This window comes from Perognathus longimembris, chromosome 6, assembly GCF_023159225.1.
Source record: "Perognathus longimembris pacificus isolate PPM17 chromosome 6, ASM2315922v1, whole genome shotgun sequence".
Lineage (NCBI taxonomy): Eukaryota > Metazoa > Chordata > Mammalia > Rodentia > Heteromyidae > Perognathus > Perognathus longimembris.
This window is the reverse complement of record NC_063166.1, coordinates 70,555,121-70,572,250: the sequence shown is the minus strand read 5'-3', so window position 1 is coordinate 70,572,250 and position 17,130 is coordinate 70,555,121. Positions and strand designations below refer to the sequence as shown.

General features: G+C 42.4%; 2 protein-coding genes across 3 annotated transcripts in view; both read left to right on the top strand.

Moving 5' to 3' along the window:
* The window catches only part of Mroh8 (maestro heat like repeat family member 8), a 40,451-nt gene extending 35,938 nt beyond the window's left edge, over positions 1-4,513 (top strand). Inside the window, exons 23-24 of the mRNA XM_048349125.1 lie at positions 1,564-1,732; positions 3,665-4,513. Coding sequence (XP_048205082.1) covers positions 1,564-1,709 — 146 coding nt within the window. The 3' untranslated portion in view covers positions 1,710-1,732; positions 3,665-4,513. The remainder of the gene's footprint in view (positions 1-1,563; positions 1,733-3,664) is intronic.
* A 3,979-nt stretch (positions 4,514-8,492) lies between these two features.
* The window catches only part of Rbl1 (RB transcriptional corepressor like 1), a 48,591-nt gene continuing 39,953 nt past the window's right edge, over positions 8,493-17,130 (top strand). Inside the window, exons 1-2 of one of the 2 annotated variants that reach the window (XM_048349123.1) lie at positions 8,493-8,732; positions 14,412-14,545. In XM_048349123.1, coding sequence (XP_048205080.1) covers positions 8,574-8,732; positions 14,412-14,545 — 293 coding nt within the window. In that variant the 5' untranslated portion in view covers positions 8,493-8,573. The remainder of the gene's footprint in view (positions 8,733-14,411; positions 14,546-17,130) is intronic. The other variant, XM_048349124.1, reaches the window with a different exon arrangement.

Sequence of the window (17,130 nt, the reverse complement as noted above, 5' to 3'; positions counted from 1 at the left end):
GAGTTCAAGCCCCAGGACTGGCAAAAACAAAACAAAACAAAACACAAGTACCACAGAGATGACTGAGTTATATACTATAAACAGTTGACCTGTAAGGTGTAGCACTTACTAAAAGAGTTCTTTTACAGTCATGCTTTCAGAATTGTCTGAGAGTGGAAAATTCTTTTAATTGAAGAGCTCTACAGAGTTAGCACTTGGACAATAATTCTCACTTAAGTCATTTTACAGTTATGAAATGTCATGAAATGAAATGCTAAGTTTCACAATCCAAAACCATTATTTTGCAAACCAAATTAAAATCCTGAACAGCTCACTACTTAAAAACATCTTAACCAGTAAAACAAGTAGGGGCTAAATCTTTTGTTGTTGTTGTTATTCTTTTTATTGTCAAAATGATGTACAGAAGGGTTACAGTTATATACAAAAGTTAGTGAGTACATTTTTTGTCATACTTGTTACCCCCTTCCTCGTTTTTCTCCCACTTTCCCTCCCCCCAGCTTTCCTATGCTTTCATCATTTTTTTTTAACCTTCCCAATGGTGGATAACGTCATTCTAGTCTACAATGCTTATGAACTCTATGAACATTAACAATAAAACAATTTCTTCCAGGTCAGGTGATATGTACATTTATTTCCTTTTGCTTAGTATAATCTGTTCCCTCTTTTTCTCTCATTTCTTCCCTCGCCCCACTGCCTTTGTGTTTCTTAGTTCACTTTTATCAATGTCCATTGCAGCTGTTGGGCCCCCTCTACTGTATTTTTCTTCACCCACTTTCCACTCATTCTGTGCTTTCCTTCCATCTTCCCTCAGATGTGCACATGTATATACCATGTGTGATATTAAGAATATAGGGCCCTCTAAATACTATAAGACTAAGGAGAGGTCCTTTGTTTTCTTATCTTTGGAGTTCTTTTCAGTCTGTATATTATTTTAAGTACATATGAAGTAGTGCTTGCATTTTACTATTTGGTGCATTTCTCCCAAGACTGTCCTTTTGTTGTCTCACTGTGTATTGGTATCTTGGGTCCTGTTTGCTTTGTCATGTCTCTGCAATTTGATTCTAATACCCACATATGTGGGTGCCATTTGTCTCTCTGTTCTTGGCTTGTCTTGCTCAACATGATTTGTTCTAGTCCTGTCCATTTCCCTGCAAATGCCATTACTTATCATTTCTAATGGCTGTGTAGAATTCCATTGCATATAGGTACCACTTTTTTTGATCCATTCATCTGTAGTGGGGCATCTGGGTTGTTTCCATATCTTGGCTGTTGTGAACTGTGCAGCAATGAACATGGAAGTGCGGGTGTCCTTGTTGTATCCTGGATCCTGTAGAAGCTAAATCTTAAGAAAGTTCAGAAGCTGGGTGGTGTGGCTCACACCTGTAATTCTACCGTATTGGGAGCGGAGGTAGGGAAGATTGTACTTTGTGGCCATCACAAGCAAAAAGTTCAAGAGACCCTCATCTCACCTATTAAAAAGCGATGGCTCTAGAGTGTCTAGAGTGTTCATTTCCAGAGACCTGAGAAACTTTCACCTCCAATCTCCATTTTCTTATTACATAGATCTGAGAGACCTGCTGCAAGACCCTGAGCCCTCTCTGCGCCTCATTGCCTCACAGGCTCTGTTCCGAGTCCAGAGGGTTGGGGAACTAGAGCCTGAGCAGACAGTTTGCTGGTTGAGGAAACTTCTGGGCTGTCTCCCTACCTAGAACTACAAAGCAATCAACATCAGGTAATAGTGATTCTTTCAGAAACAACAGAAGCAACTAATGAGCCCCCTTTTCCATTAGGCAATGCCTGCATGATGCTAGCTCCACCTGCTTAATTACCTCTACCATGTTTGCCATTAAGCTCTTGAACATTTTCTTTCTTTCTTTATTATTTTTTTTGCCAGTCCAGGGCCTTGGACTCAGGGCCTGAGCATTGTCCCTGGCTTCTTTTTGCTCAAGGCTAGCACTCTGCCACTTGAGCCACAGTGCCACTTCTGGCCACTTTCTATATATGTGGTGTTGGAGAATTGAACCCAGGGCTTCATGTATACGAGGCAAGCACTCTTGCCACTAGGCCATATTCCCAGCCCTCGCCATTAAACTCTTTAGTGGCTAGAGTAATTCAGGGAGGGCAGGTCTTGGTTTGAATGTTCAGATGTAGTGAAAAATGTAATGAGTCACTGAGGTGTACCAGAAGATCCATACAGTTCCAGTGGGAAATATGGGAGAATATTTTCTCCTAAGCAGAAATTTTGTAAGAAAAAGATTGCTTTGTATCAAGTGAATATCTTAGTAAACTGCAAGTATAAGGGTAAGAAATCCCTGAGAGACACACTGGACTACTTAGAAATGGTTAGTATTGGTATAACCCCAGCACTTATTTGGTGGAGAAATGTATAGCAGAGAACCAGAGGGGCTGGGAATATGGCCTAGTGGTAGAGTGTTGGCCCTGTATACACGAAGCCCTGGGTTTATTTCCTCAGCACCATATATATAGAAAAAGCCAGAAGTGGTGCTGTGGCTCAAGAAGTAAAGTGAGCAAAAAGAAGCCAGGAACAGTGTTCAGGCCCTGAGTTCAAGCCCCAAGACTGGCAAAAAACAAACAGACAAACAAAGAGCTAGAGCTGAACTATCTAAGACAAAAGAGGAGTATGGGAAAGAGAAAGCAAATAGCAGATGGCAAGTAGACATATCCAATAGTGAATGGTATTCTGGTTTTTTTTGGTCCGTCATGAGGTTAGAACTCAGGGCCTGGGTGCCATCCCTGAGCTCCTTTTGCTCAAGGCTAGTGCTCTGCCACTTTGAGCCACAGCGCTATTTCCAGTTTTGTGGTGGTTAACAGGAGATAAGAGTCTCATGGACTTTCTTGTCTGGGCTTGCTTTGAAGGACCTCAGATCTCAGCTTTCTGAGTAGCTAGGATTACATATGAATTTGTATTCATCCACTCCTCAACGATCTACTGCTATCCTTTTATCCTTTTTGTACTTGCTATGCATCTGCTAAGACATATTTAGAAACTAATTTTTCCATTATATACCATAATTTCTCATGGCTTGAGGGATGTAACAGTATAATTCAGAGGGCTCACTGCCCAGGAGAGGTCTTCATCTCTGGGGTCAGGATGTGTTTTAGCCTAAAAGGCAGGCTGTAGTGGCCTGGTGGATTAAATCTTCACCTTGGTGCAGAGATAAGAGTATGTTTAAGAGTGGTCATAGATGCTAAACTTCAAAAGGTAGTGCAGATGCATGCATCCTTCGCCATTTTCTTCTTGTCCTTATATGTAACCTTATACTCTAACTTTTGAAATATTCATTTTCTAGGTTATCAAAAAAAATAAAAGAGGGCTGGGGATATAGCCTAGTGGCAAGAGTGCCTGCCTCGGATACACGAGGCCCTAGGTTCGATTCCCCAGCACCACATATACAGAAAAAAAGGCCAGAAGCGGCGCTGTGGCTCACGTGGCAGAGTGCTAGCCTTGAGCGGGAAGAAGCCAGGGACAGTGCTCAGGCCCTGAGTCCAAGGCCCAGGACTGGCCAAAAAATAAAAAATAAAAATAAATAAATAAAAGAATACCATTTGAGTGTTAATAAAGAGCCTATTCAAATCTAAGTACATCATTAATGAACTCTTTTAAGCTTGTAGCTACTTCATGTGTGTTACCTCTATTTTGCAGAAGAAGCTGCAGAACCAAACATGGAAATGACTTGACCAGGGTCACACAACTAGTAAATGGCGAAGCCAGGATTCAGACACAAATATTTTGGCTCCAAAGCTGACATTCTTGATTGGCCTGCTGTTATTCTCCAGCCTACTCTTTCCCTCAAAAGGGAATAAACACAGATCTCTTGCTGAGTTCATACTCCAAACAGACTTCTGCTGTAAAGTGAGCCTGAAATATTTAATCAACAGCAAGGGTTGAACTCTTTTGGCAGTTATGGGGATTGAACTCAGGACTTCACACTTGCTAGGCAAGTGCTCTACCAGTTAAGCAATGTTCCTAGCTCAAGGTGGAACATTTCTTTCCTAAAAGCTAGTGAGGCTTGGTTTTTAGTCAGAATATACATCTACTACTGAAGTGGAATTAGAGCAAAATGTGGTTTGGTGGTATGATCTTATGCACTATTCCAGCCTCACAGCAAAAATAAATCTCAGTGACTGGAATATAACTGTCTTTTAATGTCTGCATTTAAAAATGGGTGATTTTACTTTTTAAAATCTAAAAAGGGGCTTGTGCTTTCAGAGGCTGAGTTTAGGATACAGCTTAAATCTCCAGTGACATAAGAGACTAAATGAATCCTTTTTTTTATTATTATTTTATGCTATAATCCCTCTCCCTACAGGGATTTTTATTTTTAAGTAACACAACCAGTAGGGAGTAGCAAGCATATAATGATTATTCTATTTTATCTATGCTTATTGTATTAAAATTCATAGAGAAGCATTGAGACAAAGGATTTTTTACTGAACTACCTCAGCAGTTGGGAAAGGCTAATATAATGGTGATTATATTAACAAGTCTACTTAATCCAAAAGCCTCCATTGTTTTTATATGAGACTCTTTTCAGAGACAGGTTTATGGTTTTGTGAATTTTTAAAAATATACAAAACAAAAATTTCTGGACAGTTAATTTTGTCATGTTCTGTTGAAGTAAAAGTTTAGCACAATAGAATGTCATTTTATTTTGATTTTCATTGTAACTAATAAAATATACTGTTCTTCATCTATTATTGACCTGTCTGTATCTTTTATTTTAAATTCTCATTATTTTGTACTTGGAGTTTTGCTTTTTCCTCTTATACTAAGGTATCTAATTTTTTGTTTTTTAAATGTTTATTTTGGTGCTGGTACTGGGGTTTGAACTCTGAGATGAGTGCTGTTAGATTTTTCCCTCAAGGCTGGTACTCTACTACTTGAGTCACACCTCCAATTCCAACTTTTTGGTGATTAAAAAAAATTTTTTTTTGCCATGGCTGGCTTCAAACCTTCATCCTCAGAGCTCAGTCTCCTGAGTAGCTAGGATTACAGGTGTAGGCCACTGGCACCCAATTGAGATACCTATTTTTACTAGAAAAATCATCTTTGTTTTATTTTGAAATATGAAATTATTTTGTAAATGAGAGATGGGACTGGAGAAGGGAAAAAGTTCTCAGTACTTGCCCTGGCAAGTAAAAACATACTAGGTAAGATTGTAAGCTAGGTTGAGTCTCTGTTCCCTCTAGCTTCCTCTTCCTTCCTTTTCCTATCTCCCTCGCTGGAAAGGATCTGATAATTCATTCCTATGTGTAAATGATTGATAATGTAAGGCTTTGTGAAATTACACTTTCAGAAATAGAGTTCTAAAGACAAAAGCATGAAGACATGTTAAACATCACTGAGCAGAATGAAGAGGAAAAAGGGATAAGGAGATTAATTAGAGGTAAGAGTGAGAAATGGAGATGTTCCTGTTTTAAAGACATCACATTTTATGTGTTAAGGGAAGAATAGGGGCCTGAAATGTGGTTTTAGTGGTCTAGTGCTTTCCTAGCTTGCTTGAAGCCCTGGGTTCGATTCCTCAGGACCACATAAACAGAAAAAGCCAGAAGTGGCACTGTGGCTTAAGTAGTAGAGTGCTAGCCTTGAGCAAAAAGAAGCCAGGGGGGCTGGAAATATAGCCTAGTGGCAAGAGTGCTTGCCTTGTATACATGAAGCCCTAGATTCGATCCCTTAGCACCACTTATATAGAAAATGGCCAGAAGTGGCACTGTGGCTCAAGTGGCAGAGTGCTAGCCTTGAGCAAAAAGAAGCTCAGGGAAAGTGCCCAGGTCCTGAGTTCAAGCCCCAGGACTGACATAAATAAATAAATACACAAGTTTTTTTGTTTTTAAAGGGAAGGACACCAAAAAGAAAAATAATGTATAGTCAGTTCAAATTCTTTAACGTTATAAGTAAAGACATTTATTTCTACAAGCAAGTCCTTAAGCTTTTCCCCTTAAGTCACCTTGTTTACTTCTGAAGAGCTTCATGCTGTGTTGCTGCCAGTATTATCATCTCATAGAATTATAAAATCTGGCTGTAAAAATCCCACTGTAAACCTTTATAAATTTTTTTTCAAATAAGTTTTAAGCCCAAACACAGTAGACAATTTCCTTTATGGTTATCTGTTTTAGCACTTGTAAAACTATTTCCATCATTAAGGTATTAAATTAAGTGACACTGCAATCCTCTGAATCTCAGCCTCCTAAGTACCTAAGAAAACAGGCATGAACCACTGGCACCTGACAGGATAGTTTCATAGAGGAAAACTTCAGAAATGATATTCTGAAATATCTTGTGACCAAATTGAATGTCTTGTGCATAGGTTTTGATGGATAAATGCCTTTAAATTAGCATTGCAAGTTAGGTTGTTCTTTTAGGTTTCTCATTTCCTTACTAAGGTGGTGGGGCACATTGAAATATCCCTGAGAATGGGCATGGCTCCCTATGAGCAGGTGCTGCTTGCCCTATAAGGACCTATTAAGGACTGACCATTAAACTAGGTGTTAGTGGCTCATGCTTGTAATCTTAGCTACTCAGGAGGATGTGATCTAAGGTCTCCAAGCCAGCCCAGGCAGAAGGCAGTCTAATCAGACACAATGGGATCAAAACAAACCACTTTCATTTGTATCTGGGTTGAAAATGAAGGCATAGTAAACCTACTTAATTACACAACTTCATTTTCAATTTAAAAAGATCAGTTTTTGTTAAACAGGCATGTTAGGGATAAGGAAAAATAGAACTTAAAATGGAGACCATAGCCATATTTAAATTTATTATTATAAGGGTGCCGTACAGAGGGGTTAGTTACATAAGTCAGGTGAAGAGTACTTTTTTTTTTTGGTGGACAATGTCACCCCTTCCCTCCCTCTTTCCTAGTATTTCCTTCCTGTCCCCAACTCACAAGTTGTGTAGTTCAACACGGTGTCTAGTACCACTGCTGCATTTGTTTTAACTTTTGTTCCTTCATTTCTGTGCCTCTCCTTACCCTCCTGACCGTGACATTTAGACCAAGAACAGACAAGCAAAGACCTGGCAAAGAACATTTTTTAGGTAGTTGTGAGAAAGGTCCTGGGGCAAGAACTAGTTTGGCAGGTTGGCATTTCCAGGTTAGGAACACAATAAAACTTTATATAGGGGGATCAATACAGTAGATGTGGAGCCTGAGCGCATGGAGATTTATAGGCCATGCAAAGACATTTGGAGATAATTTGGGACAAGAAGCACCTACTGAAGAATGATGGAGTTAACAGTCTCTGATTTACTTTTTTCAACCTCTGGCTTCAGGATAGATCAGGCTGTTGTACTTGGAGGTCAGATATGGCCAGCGCCATCATTGGCCACATGGTGAGTTGTACTATCTGGCATCTTCATAGATGTGCCAGGATTCCTACAGGAAGGTTAGTCCCATCCCCAGGTAATGGGTGTTCCTGAATCCAAGAGACAGGGGTGGGCACAGACAGGGCCTACAGGTTACTGAACCTGTCTGTCAACTGCTTGGAACTGGGAGCTTCCTGTAACCCTGTGCCCCCTGACCTGACCCTATTTAGGGTCAGGCCAGCTCAGGTGTCATTACACCAAGCCACAGGTCTCCTTGTTCCAGTCTGGTCTCCAGGCTTGTCTCTGATCACCAAGAAATCCCAAATTGGCTCTCCATTGGAACTGGATTGGTTTGTTGGTATGGTTTTTGTTCTTTGTTCCCTCTCTGGCCTGTTTCCTGAGTGTCAAGGGTATGTGTGGGCTGCAGCCTTTGTAACAATTGGTTGCCTGCAGAGTGCTAATGGTTCTAGTAAAAACTCCAGGATCCGATCCTTCAACATGTGACTTCTCAGATAATTTACACATATATGACAAGGCCATCTCTACGCCCACAGTGACCACATGGGCTGAGTCGGTTGCCAGAGTCTCCGGGAGCAGACAGGTACCTTCCTGCGGCCCTTGAGCCCCCAAGGTGACAAAGGGTCCCTAACTGTCCTGCTTTGCCAGTCCTCGGACCCGCTCATGCCGACTCCATGTCCCAACTCAAGCAGACTGCGGGGTTACAAATTCAGGGCCCGGCGGTTGGCGCTGGCGAAGCCATCTCACTGCTAAGAGTCAGGGAATACCCCGCTCCGGGTCTCCGGGTCTCCGGGTCCTCGGGTCCACAGCCCCGGCAGCCGCCAACAGGGCGGTGCCCAGACTACAATCCCGGCGGCCCCCGCGCGGAGAGGATCCCTCCGCCCCGCCCCACCCTGCCGGCGCCCCGCAGCGTCCAGGCTTTCTCACCGCCACCACCCTACCCCCAAGGCCCATCCAGGGCCAGTGCTAGGTCCCCTCCGAACCCGGGGTCCATCTTCTGCGTCTTTTGATCCCGATTCTGGAGACGATCTCCTGAGAACTCCAGAGGGGGAAAGGGACTCTTTGCGGGGGAAGGGGGAAACGGGGAGGCGGAGGCAGACGAGGGAAAGGACGACGTCCTGAAGCGGCTGATTTTCGCGCGCTTTGCCGCGGGGCGTTGTGGGTAGGCGCGCCGGGAGGGAGAAAAAGAACCGGGGGGCGCTGAGGCGCGCCGCCCGCGGGGCTCGGAGGGATGTTGGAAGACGACGAGTCCCACGCCGAGGGGGCGGCGGTGGTCGCCGCGGCCGGGGAGATGCTGCAGGCCCTTTGCCAGGAACTGAACCTGGACGAGGGGAGCGCGGCCGAGGCGCTGGACGACTTCACCGCCATCAGGGGCAACTACAGTCTAGAGGTGAGCGGCGGCAGGTGGGCGCGGACCCGACCTCGCCAGGCCCCACCCGCCCGCCCCGCCCCGGGCCCCCGGAGGGGCGCTGGGAGTTCCCCTCCGAGAGGGGTCTCGGCTCTTTCTGGCGCCGGGAGGGCGTGCCTGGGAGGGTGGGCTTGGCCCCGACAGCCCACTGGGTTGTTTGGAGGCGGGAAACTGAAGCGCTGAGAAGGAGCGGCCCGTCCAGCGCTCCGCGTCCCTCTGTACCCCCCCTCCGCCCCCGCACCCCAGAGTCCCCGACCATCTCTACCCCGCCAAATGCCACTACCGTTAAATCCGTAGACGTAGGCATAATGGTAAAAGTGAATTGGGTGCGGAGACACTACTGCCCAGGTCCTCGAATAAATCAATCATCTGCCCGTTCTCTACGAACACGTTCCATGACGCTCCATTCCAAAGGAGAAGCGGAGCCCGGTGGCAAAGCCAGGCTGGGGAGTCTGAGCCCTAAATTTAAGCGCTCTTCAACCCTTTTCCTCCTACGTAGCAAAGTGAGGACACTTTGTAGCATGTACTACAAAGTCGTCCGTCCCCCCCTTCCTCTGTCTGCCTGATGCCTAGCTGTATCTGGCTTTGAATAAAATAAGTGGCGGTTATCATCATTAATATTTTTTCAGTCGTTCTTATGTTCCGTTTGAAAGGAAAATTATTCCAGAAGAACCACAGACCATAGGCGAAGTTACGTAGAGCAAAAGAGTTTATTGCCAGCAGGGCTGGCAAGGCCAAGTTCCCACAGAGGAAGGGAAAATGGAACCTGAACTCTCAGGGGTACTTTATACCCTCATGCAACTAAGGTGGGAGGTGCTCCGCCTGCCCCTTAGGTATCATCAGCCAGGGACGAGTCGCATTGCCAAGGGCAGATCTTATATATGAGCCGAGGGACATTCTATAAGCTTACACCGTTTTCATAGCATTCTGTTTTCTGCCCCGTGTCATTATAATGTAGAAACTCCAACAAGCATGAGCAAATCTAGTTTAGATATAGAATGCACAGTGAGGCCTCCATCCGCCCGGCCCAGCAGATCAAAAATACTTGGGGAAAGTTTTCATCTGTACTGAGCATGTACAGACTTTTGTCTTTCAACAAACAATACAGTATGACTACATTGTATTAAATACAAGTAATCTAGAGACGATTTAAAGTCTATTGGTGAGAGTAAAGAGTGTAGAGTGAAGAGTATATCTGGTATGGGAAGGTGAATATTGACCATACGCTCATTTCACATCACAGACTTAAGCGTTCCTGGATTTTGGTATCTTCTAGGGTCATGGAACCAATCTCATGAGAGATACCAAAGCATGATTATGTTTCAGCACATTGCTTCAGTGGCCTTATATGTTAAATGGCTTTCATGAACACAAGCTGGCTCAACTCAGTGAAATAATGATTAGGTTCAAAGGCATAGAGTTGGAATTTTCCTACTGGACTATGTGTACCCATATGAGAGAACAGTACCTCCTAGGGACTAAAACGTCTCCATGGTAAGGAATAGACTAGGTAAAGGATAGTGATTTGCACCTGGTGTGGTATAACTAGAAAGCTCAGGGGAGAATGAGAAGGTTAGGGAGATGATCAATTAATGGTCTCATAGATGAAAACTGTCCTAAGTAGAGCTGTGGCTCAACTGGTAGAGGGCTAACCTTGAGCATAAAAGCTCAGGGATAATGCCCAGGCCCTGAGTTCAAGCCCCACAACTTGCAAAAAAGAAAAAAAAACACCCTGTTTGTTCTTTGACAGTGGGAGCAGACATGGTCTCACTGAACAAATATTTATTGAGCAGGAGCTATGGCCAAAGCATTCAACTAAACCCTAGTTTCAGACTATAACTACTTGGCTGCTTCTTCAAACCATTTGCTCTGCCTGGAGCCTTTTACCAGTAACTCCAGGGAAGGTTGAAGACCTCAATTTCTGCTTTAGGCAGAATCAATCAGGATACCTTAAATATTTGCTTTAGAAACCACAAGTGTTAGCCAAGTGCTAGTGGCTCACACCTGTAATCCCAGCTACTCAGGAGGCTGAGAAATGAGTATCAAGGTTTGAAGCCAGCTTTGGCAGAAAAGTGTGAGACTTATTTCAGAGCAACCTTCCCTTGCTTACATTTCCCCCTCACTCCCCACTTACAGCTTTGGTGATTTAGTACTTAGCAATTTCAAATCTTTTGTGGAGCCTTGCCTGACTTCCAGTCAAAGTTCGATACTATTGCTATAGTTAGTGTCCCACAACACTTTATCTGCTATTCTTCTTAAGACTACATCTTACCAATTGTAAAAAGAAAAAGTTTCAGGCTGGGGATATGGCCTAGTGGCAAGAGTGCCTGCTTCATATACATGAGGCCCTGGGTTCGATTCCCCAGCACCACATATATGGAAAACGGCCAGAAGTGGCGCTGTGGCTCAAGTGGCAGAGTGCTAGCCTTGAGCTGGAAGAAGCCAGGGACAGTGCTCAGGCCCTGAGTCCAAGGCCCAGGACTGGTAACAAAAAAAAAAAAGAAAAAGTTTCTGTTGCTCTTTTTAGCTTTAGATTGGAAATCTGGAAGTCAGAAGCCATCACTGTGGGCTGAGGATGTAATTTAGTGGTAGAGTGTTTGCTTCACATCCACAAGAACCTGGGTTCAATCTCTGGCTCTGTGAAAATAAAAAAATTAAGTATCTTTTGTTTTCTTGGTGGTACTGGAGTATGAACTCAGTATCTTGCCCTGGCTTACTTGATTCTTAGGAAGAAGAATCTCAATAATTCCAGTGCTTGTTTATTTAATTGTGCTTAATTAAGGATTGAATCCATGGTCATCATCATTAGAGCCCTTGGAATGTTCAAGGGCCTTTTCACGCTCTAGGCAAGCACTCAACCATTATACTACATTCCCAGTCCTTTTCTCTAATACTTAGATATTTTCAGCCTTTCTAGTATTTTCATATAGTAACCTGTATCAGAAGGCTCTAACTTGGATTTATTCCCAATTAATTAATTAGTCAAAGATTCTCCAAAATATTTAGCTTATCTGTTTCACTTAATATTTTAAACAATTAAGACTCTTGTGTCCTTTGTCATAGGAAGACTGGATTTTAGCTTTATTAATGGCCACCTATTTCTACTTACTCCTTTTAGATTATTGCAAGAGATATTTTTATCAGTCTTTTTATCCTTCTAGAATTTGGTCTTAAGGACTGCAGAAAAATGAGTAGGAACAGTATTATGTATGTTATAAATTTCTGTTATTTTTGTTTATTTGTTTTGTTTTTGTTGCCAGTCCTGGGGCGTGGACTCAGGGCCTGAGCACTGTCCCTGGCTTCTTTTTTTTTTTTTTTTTTTTGCCAGTCTTGGGGCCTTTAACTCAGGGCCTGAGCACTGTCCCAGGCTTCTTTTTGCTCAAGGCTAGCACTCTGCCACTTGAGCCACAGCACCACTTCTGGCTGTTTTCTATGTAAGTGGTACTGAGAAATTGAACCTAGGGCTTCGTGTATACAAGGCAAGCACTCTTGCCACTAGGCTATATTTCCAGTTCCCCCCACCCCGCTTCTTTTTGTTCAAGGCTAGCACTCTACCTCTTGAGCCACAGTGCCACTTCTGGCTTTTTTCTATATATGTGGTGCTGAAGAATCGAACTCAGGGCTTCATGTATACGAGGCGAGCACTTTACCACTAGGCCATATTCACAGCCCTGTCTGTTACTTTTAAATTCTTAAAATTCACTTATATTTCAGCAGTACACTCATAAAAGAATTCCATGTTGGAGGGTTTTTTTGTTGTTGTTTTTTGTCGGTCGTGGGGCTTGAATGCTGGGCCTGGGTGCTGTCCCTGAGCTTTTCCACTCAAGGCTAGCACTCTACCACTTGAGCCATAGTACCACTTCTGGTTTTCTGGTGGTTAATTGGAGATAAGAGTCTCACAGACTGGCCTGGGCTGGCTTCGAACCTCAATCCTCAGATCTCAGCCTCCTGAGTAGCTAGGGTTACAGGCGTGAGTCACCAGCACCTGGCTCCATCTTGGAGAATTTTAAGCCTAAAAAGATAAAATTAAGGGGCTGGGAATGTGGCTTAGCGGTAGAGTGCTTGCCTAGCATGCATGAAGCCCTGGGTTCAATTCCTCAGCACCACATAATCAGAGAAAGCCTGGAGTGGTGCTGTGGCTCAAGTGATAGAGTGCTAGATAGCCTTGAGCAAAAAGCCAGGGACAGTGCTCAGGCCCTAAGTTGAAGCCCCAGAACTGGCAAAAAAGAAAAAAAAAGAGAGTTTTGGGCTGTCCCTGGCTTCTTTTTGCTGAAGGCTAGCACTGTACTTCTTGAGCCGCAGCACCATTCCCAACCTTTTCTGTTTATGTGGTGCTGAGGAATTGAACACAGGGCTTCATGTATGTTAGGCAAGCACTCTACTGCTAAGTTACATTCCCAGCCCCCAATTTTTTTTGGCAGTTTTGTGAACTGAGATATGTACTAAGATGGAGGAGCATATTAACATTTTTTTTTTTTTGCCAGTCCTGGGGCTTGGACTCAGGGCCTGAGCACTGTCTCTGGCTTCTTTTTGCTCAAGGCTAGCACTCTGCCACTTGAGCCACAGCACCACTTCTGGCCATTTTCTGTTTATGTGGTGCTGGGGAATTGAACCCAGGGCCTCATGTATACAAGGCAAGCACTCTTGCCACTAGGCCATATCCCCAGCCCCCATATTAACATTTTAAAGGAAAAATGTTTTGGGGTAAAATACTGCCCTGACTTTTACCTAAAAAATGGCAGCGTCTAGGCTGGCTGCCAGTGGCTCACCCCTGTAATCCTAGCTCTTCAGAAGGCTGAGATCTGAGGATCACAGTCCAAAGCTAGCCCAGGCAGTAAACTTTGTGAGACTTTTATCTCCAAATAACCACCAAAAGCCAGACTTGGATCTGTGACTCAAGTGGTAGCATGCTAGTTTTGAGCATAAAAGGCTCAAGGACAGCACCCAGGTTCTGAGTTCAAGCCCTAGGACCTACGCATACACATCGAAAAGACAGCCAGTGTATTTCATAATTTTTATATGTGGTTCTCTTGCTGACTTTCTACTGTCTTTGCTTTTCCCTGCCAGAGAGGTTAAAAAGAAAAATTTAAATGGTAGAACAGCACTTCATTATCATCAAGGCTGTGATGGATGTTTTAAAATTGAAAAAGCTAATACTGATAATTTTTACCTTTTTTTTTTTTTTTTTTTTGGCAGTCCTGGGGCTGGACTCGGGGCCTGAGCACTGTCCCTGGCTTCTTTTTGTTCAAAGCTAGCACTCTGCCACTTGAGCCACATCACCACTTCTGGCCTTGTACTGAGGAATAGAACCCAGGGCTTCATGTACATGAGACAAGTACTCTTGCTACTAGGCCATATTCCCAGCCCCAATTTTTACCTTTTTGAATAATACATTTTTGGAGTGTGGGGAGAGATCTGTTCTTAGATCAGTACTGATTTCAAGTGTTCTAGTTGTAATAACACAGGCCTGAGAAAAAGGAGTTTTATACCCATCATTCTAACTATCTTAGCTTTGTGGCCTTGGGTAAATATCTTCTTTTCTCTGGCCCTTTACTTGTTGAAGGAAAATTAGACCAAACAGGTCTATGATCTCTATTGGTTCTGGAATTCAAACATTTTATTATATTATATCCATTTTGCTGTTTGTTTTTTGCCTTCCAGGGAGAAGTTGTACACTGGTTGGCATGTTCATTATATGTTGCATGCCGCAAAAGCATTATTCCCACAGTTGGTAAGGGTATCATGGAAGGAAACTGTGTTTCACTTACCAGAATACTACGTTCAGCTAAATTAAGGTAAATATTTTTATTTTTCTAAGTCATATAAGTCCTAAGTCTAATTTTAGAATTTAATTTGTTTTTATTTTAAATCATTTGACTCAATTCAGTACCAGGTTGTTAATACATACCTATCTTTTTAAAGCCTCACATTCCTTCTCTTCCTTTATTCCTCAGATTCTGACTTCTACCAAAGGCTTTTCCCTTGCATGCTGTACAGTATACAGTAGCTCTTGTACACTTTTATTAAAGAAATTGTGTGTATCTCATTGCTTGAAGCTGTTTCACATTTTCTGTTAATTGTGATTTAAATCAAGACAACTTATTCATTTAATTATTTTCATATTATAAAATTAGAAGGAACACTTGTTTTTCATACATTTGAATTGGAACTTTGGTGATGCTAGTTGGTTATAATTTCCTTTTTTATCTTTTAAGTTCAATAAAATTAACTAGTATGCCACCGCTAGAACATACTTACCATATTTATCCTATGCTGTGTATAAATGTGCACGCGTGTATGTGATAAGAATGAGATAAGGTTGTCATTTTAATCATTTTTAGACATGTAGTTTATTGGCATTATGAACATTCACATTGTTGTATACCCATCACCACCATCCATCTCTAGAACTTTTTCATATTCCCCGAGTTTCAAAACCTTTGGAAATAGCTGATGAGCCTTCTTTTAAAAAATTACAAGTTTTTAATCAAAGGACTCATTAGCTTAGAGAATATGCCCATAATTGAATAAGTCTGGAAGGTGGAGTAATAATCTATAAGGTGTTTCATTGAGTATGTACTTACCCTACTCCTAAATAATAAATCTTTGTGTGTAGCATATGTGAAATTACTGGAGTTCTGTCTCTATTAACACACACACACACACACACACACACACACACACACACACACAGGCTCATACCTATAACCCTAGTTACTCAGGAAGCTGAGATTTAAGGATTCCAGTTTGAAGTCAGATCATGCAGAAAAATCAAGAGACTCTTCATTTCCAATTAATCAGCAAAATGCCAGAAGTAGAGCTGTGGCTCTGGTGACAGAGTGGTAGCCTTGAGTGAAAAAGCTAAAATATGCTATACATCTTTGTATAAGGTATTTTGCCTTTTTGTTGACTTTCTCATCAAGTTAAATTCTTTTTTATTTTTTAAACCTATGTTTTATTTTTATTTATTTATTTAATTTGTCGGTCATGGGGCTTGGACTCAGGGCCTGAGCACTGCCCCTGGCTTCTTTTTTGCTCAAGGCTAGCACTCTGCCACTTGAGCCACGGCGCCACTTCTGGCTGTTTTCTGTATATGTGGTGCTGGGGAATTGAATCCAGGGCCTCATGTATAGGAGGCAAGCACTCTTGCCACTAGGCCATATCCCCAGCCCCTCAAGTTAAATTCTTATCAAAGCAATATTAGTATGAAAGAATTTGAGGATTTTTAGGGCTTTTTTTCTCTTCTTCCTGAATTGCTGTATTCTTGCAGCATGTTTTACCACACACTGTGTAGAGTAGAGTTTGGGGCTTTTTTGTTTTTTTTTTTGAGATATTGGGGTTTGAGCTCAGAATCTAGTGCTTGCAATGGTTCTACCACTTGAACCATTGGGCTTTTTCTTTTCTTTTGTTGTTGTTTTCCTTTTTCCAGTGCTGAATATCAAACCTACAGTCTTGCACATGGTGCATGTGTAAGTCCTCTACACCTGTGTTACACTCACCTTCAAGGTTTCTTTTATTTTTATTTATTTTTGTTGGCCATGGGGTTTTAACTCAGGGCCTGGGCACTGTCCCTGGGCTCTTTTGCTCAAGGCTAGTGCTCTACCACTTTGAGCTACAGCGCCACTTCCAGTTTTTCTGGTGCTTAGAGATAAGAGTAGATCTCAGCTTTCTGAGTAGCTAGGATTACAGATATGAGTTATCATCTAGCTAAGATTTCTTTTTAAATGTATAAAACTATACATTAAATTGTACAATTCAACAGGTTTTCATACATTCATAGAGTGGTATAGCTAGTACCACAGTCAATTTTAGGACATTTTCATGACAACTGTAATCTAGTTTCTGTGGATTTGTCTATTCTCAACATTCTAAGGAATTATATAGCATATGGTCTTTTATGTTGACTTCATGTTTCACTTAGCATGTTTTCAAAGTTCATCCATGGTGTAGATGTATCAAGTGTTGATTTATTCTTTATGATGGAATAATATATTGCATGGATATAGCCTATTTGATTTGTTTACTTGTTTTACTCAGACTGTCTTGCTATGTAGCCCAGGCTGGCCTCAAACTAGTGATCATATCATCCTGCCTCAGCTTTTTTTTTTGTCAGTTGTGGTACTTGAACTCTGGGCCTGGGCGCTGTCCCTAAACTCTTCAGCTCAAAACTAGTGCTCTACCACTTGAGCCATAGCACCACTTCCAGTTTTCTGGTGGTTAATTGAAGATAAGACTCTCATGGACTTTCCTGTTTGGACTGGCTTTGGATTGTGATCCTCAGATCTTAGTCTCCTGAGTAGCTGGGATTATAGGGCTGAGCCACTAATGCCCAGCCTGCCTCAGCTTTCTCAGTATTGAAATTATAGGCATGTACCGACCA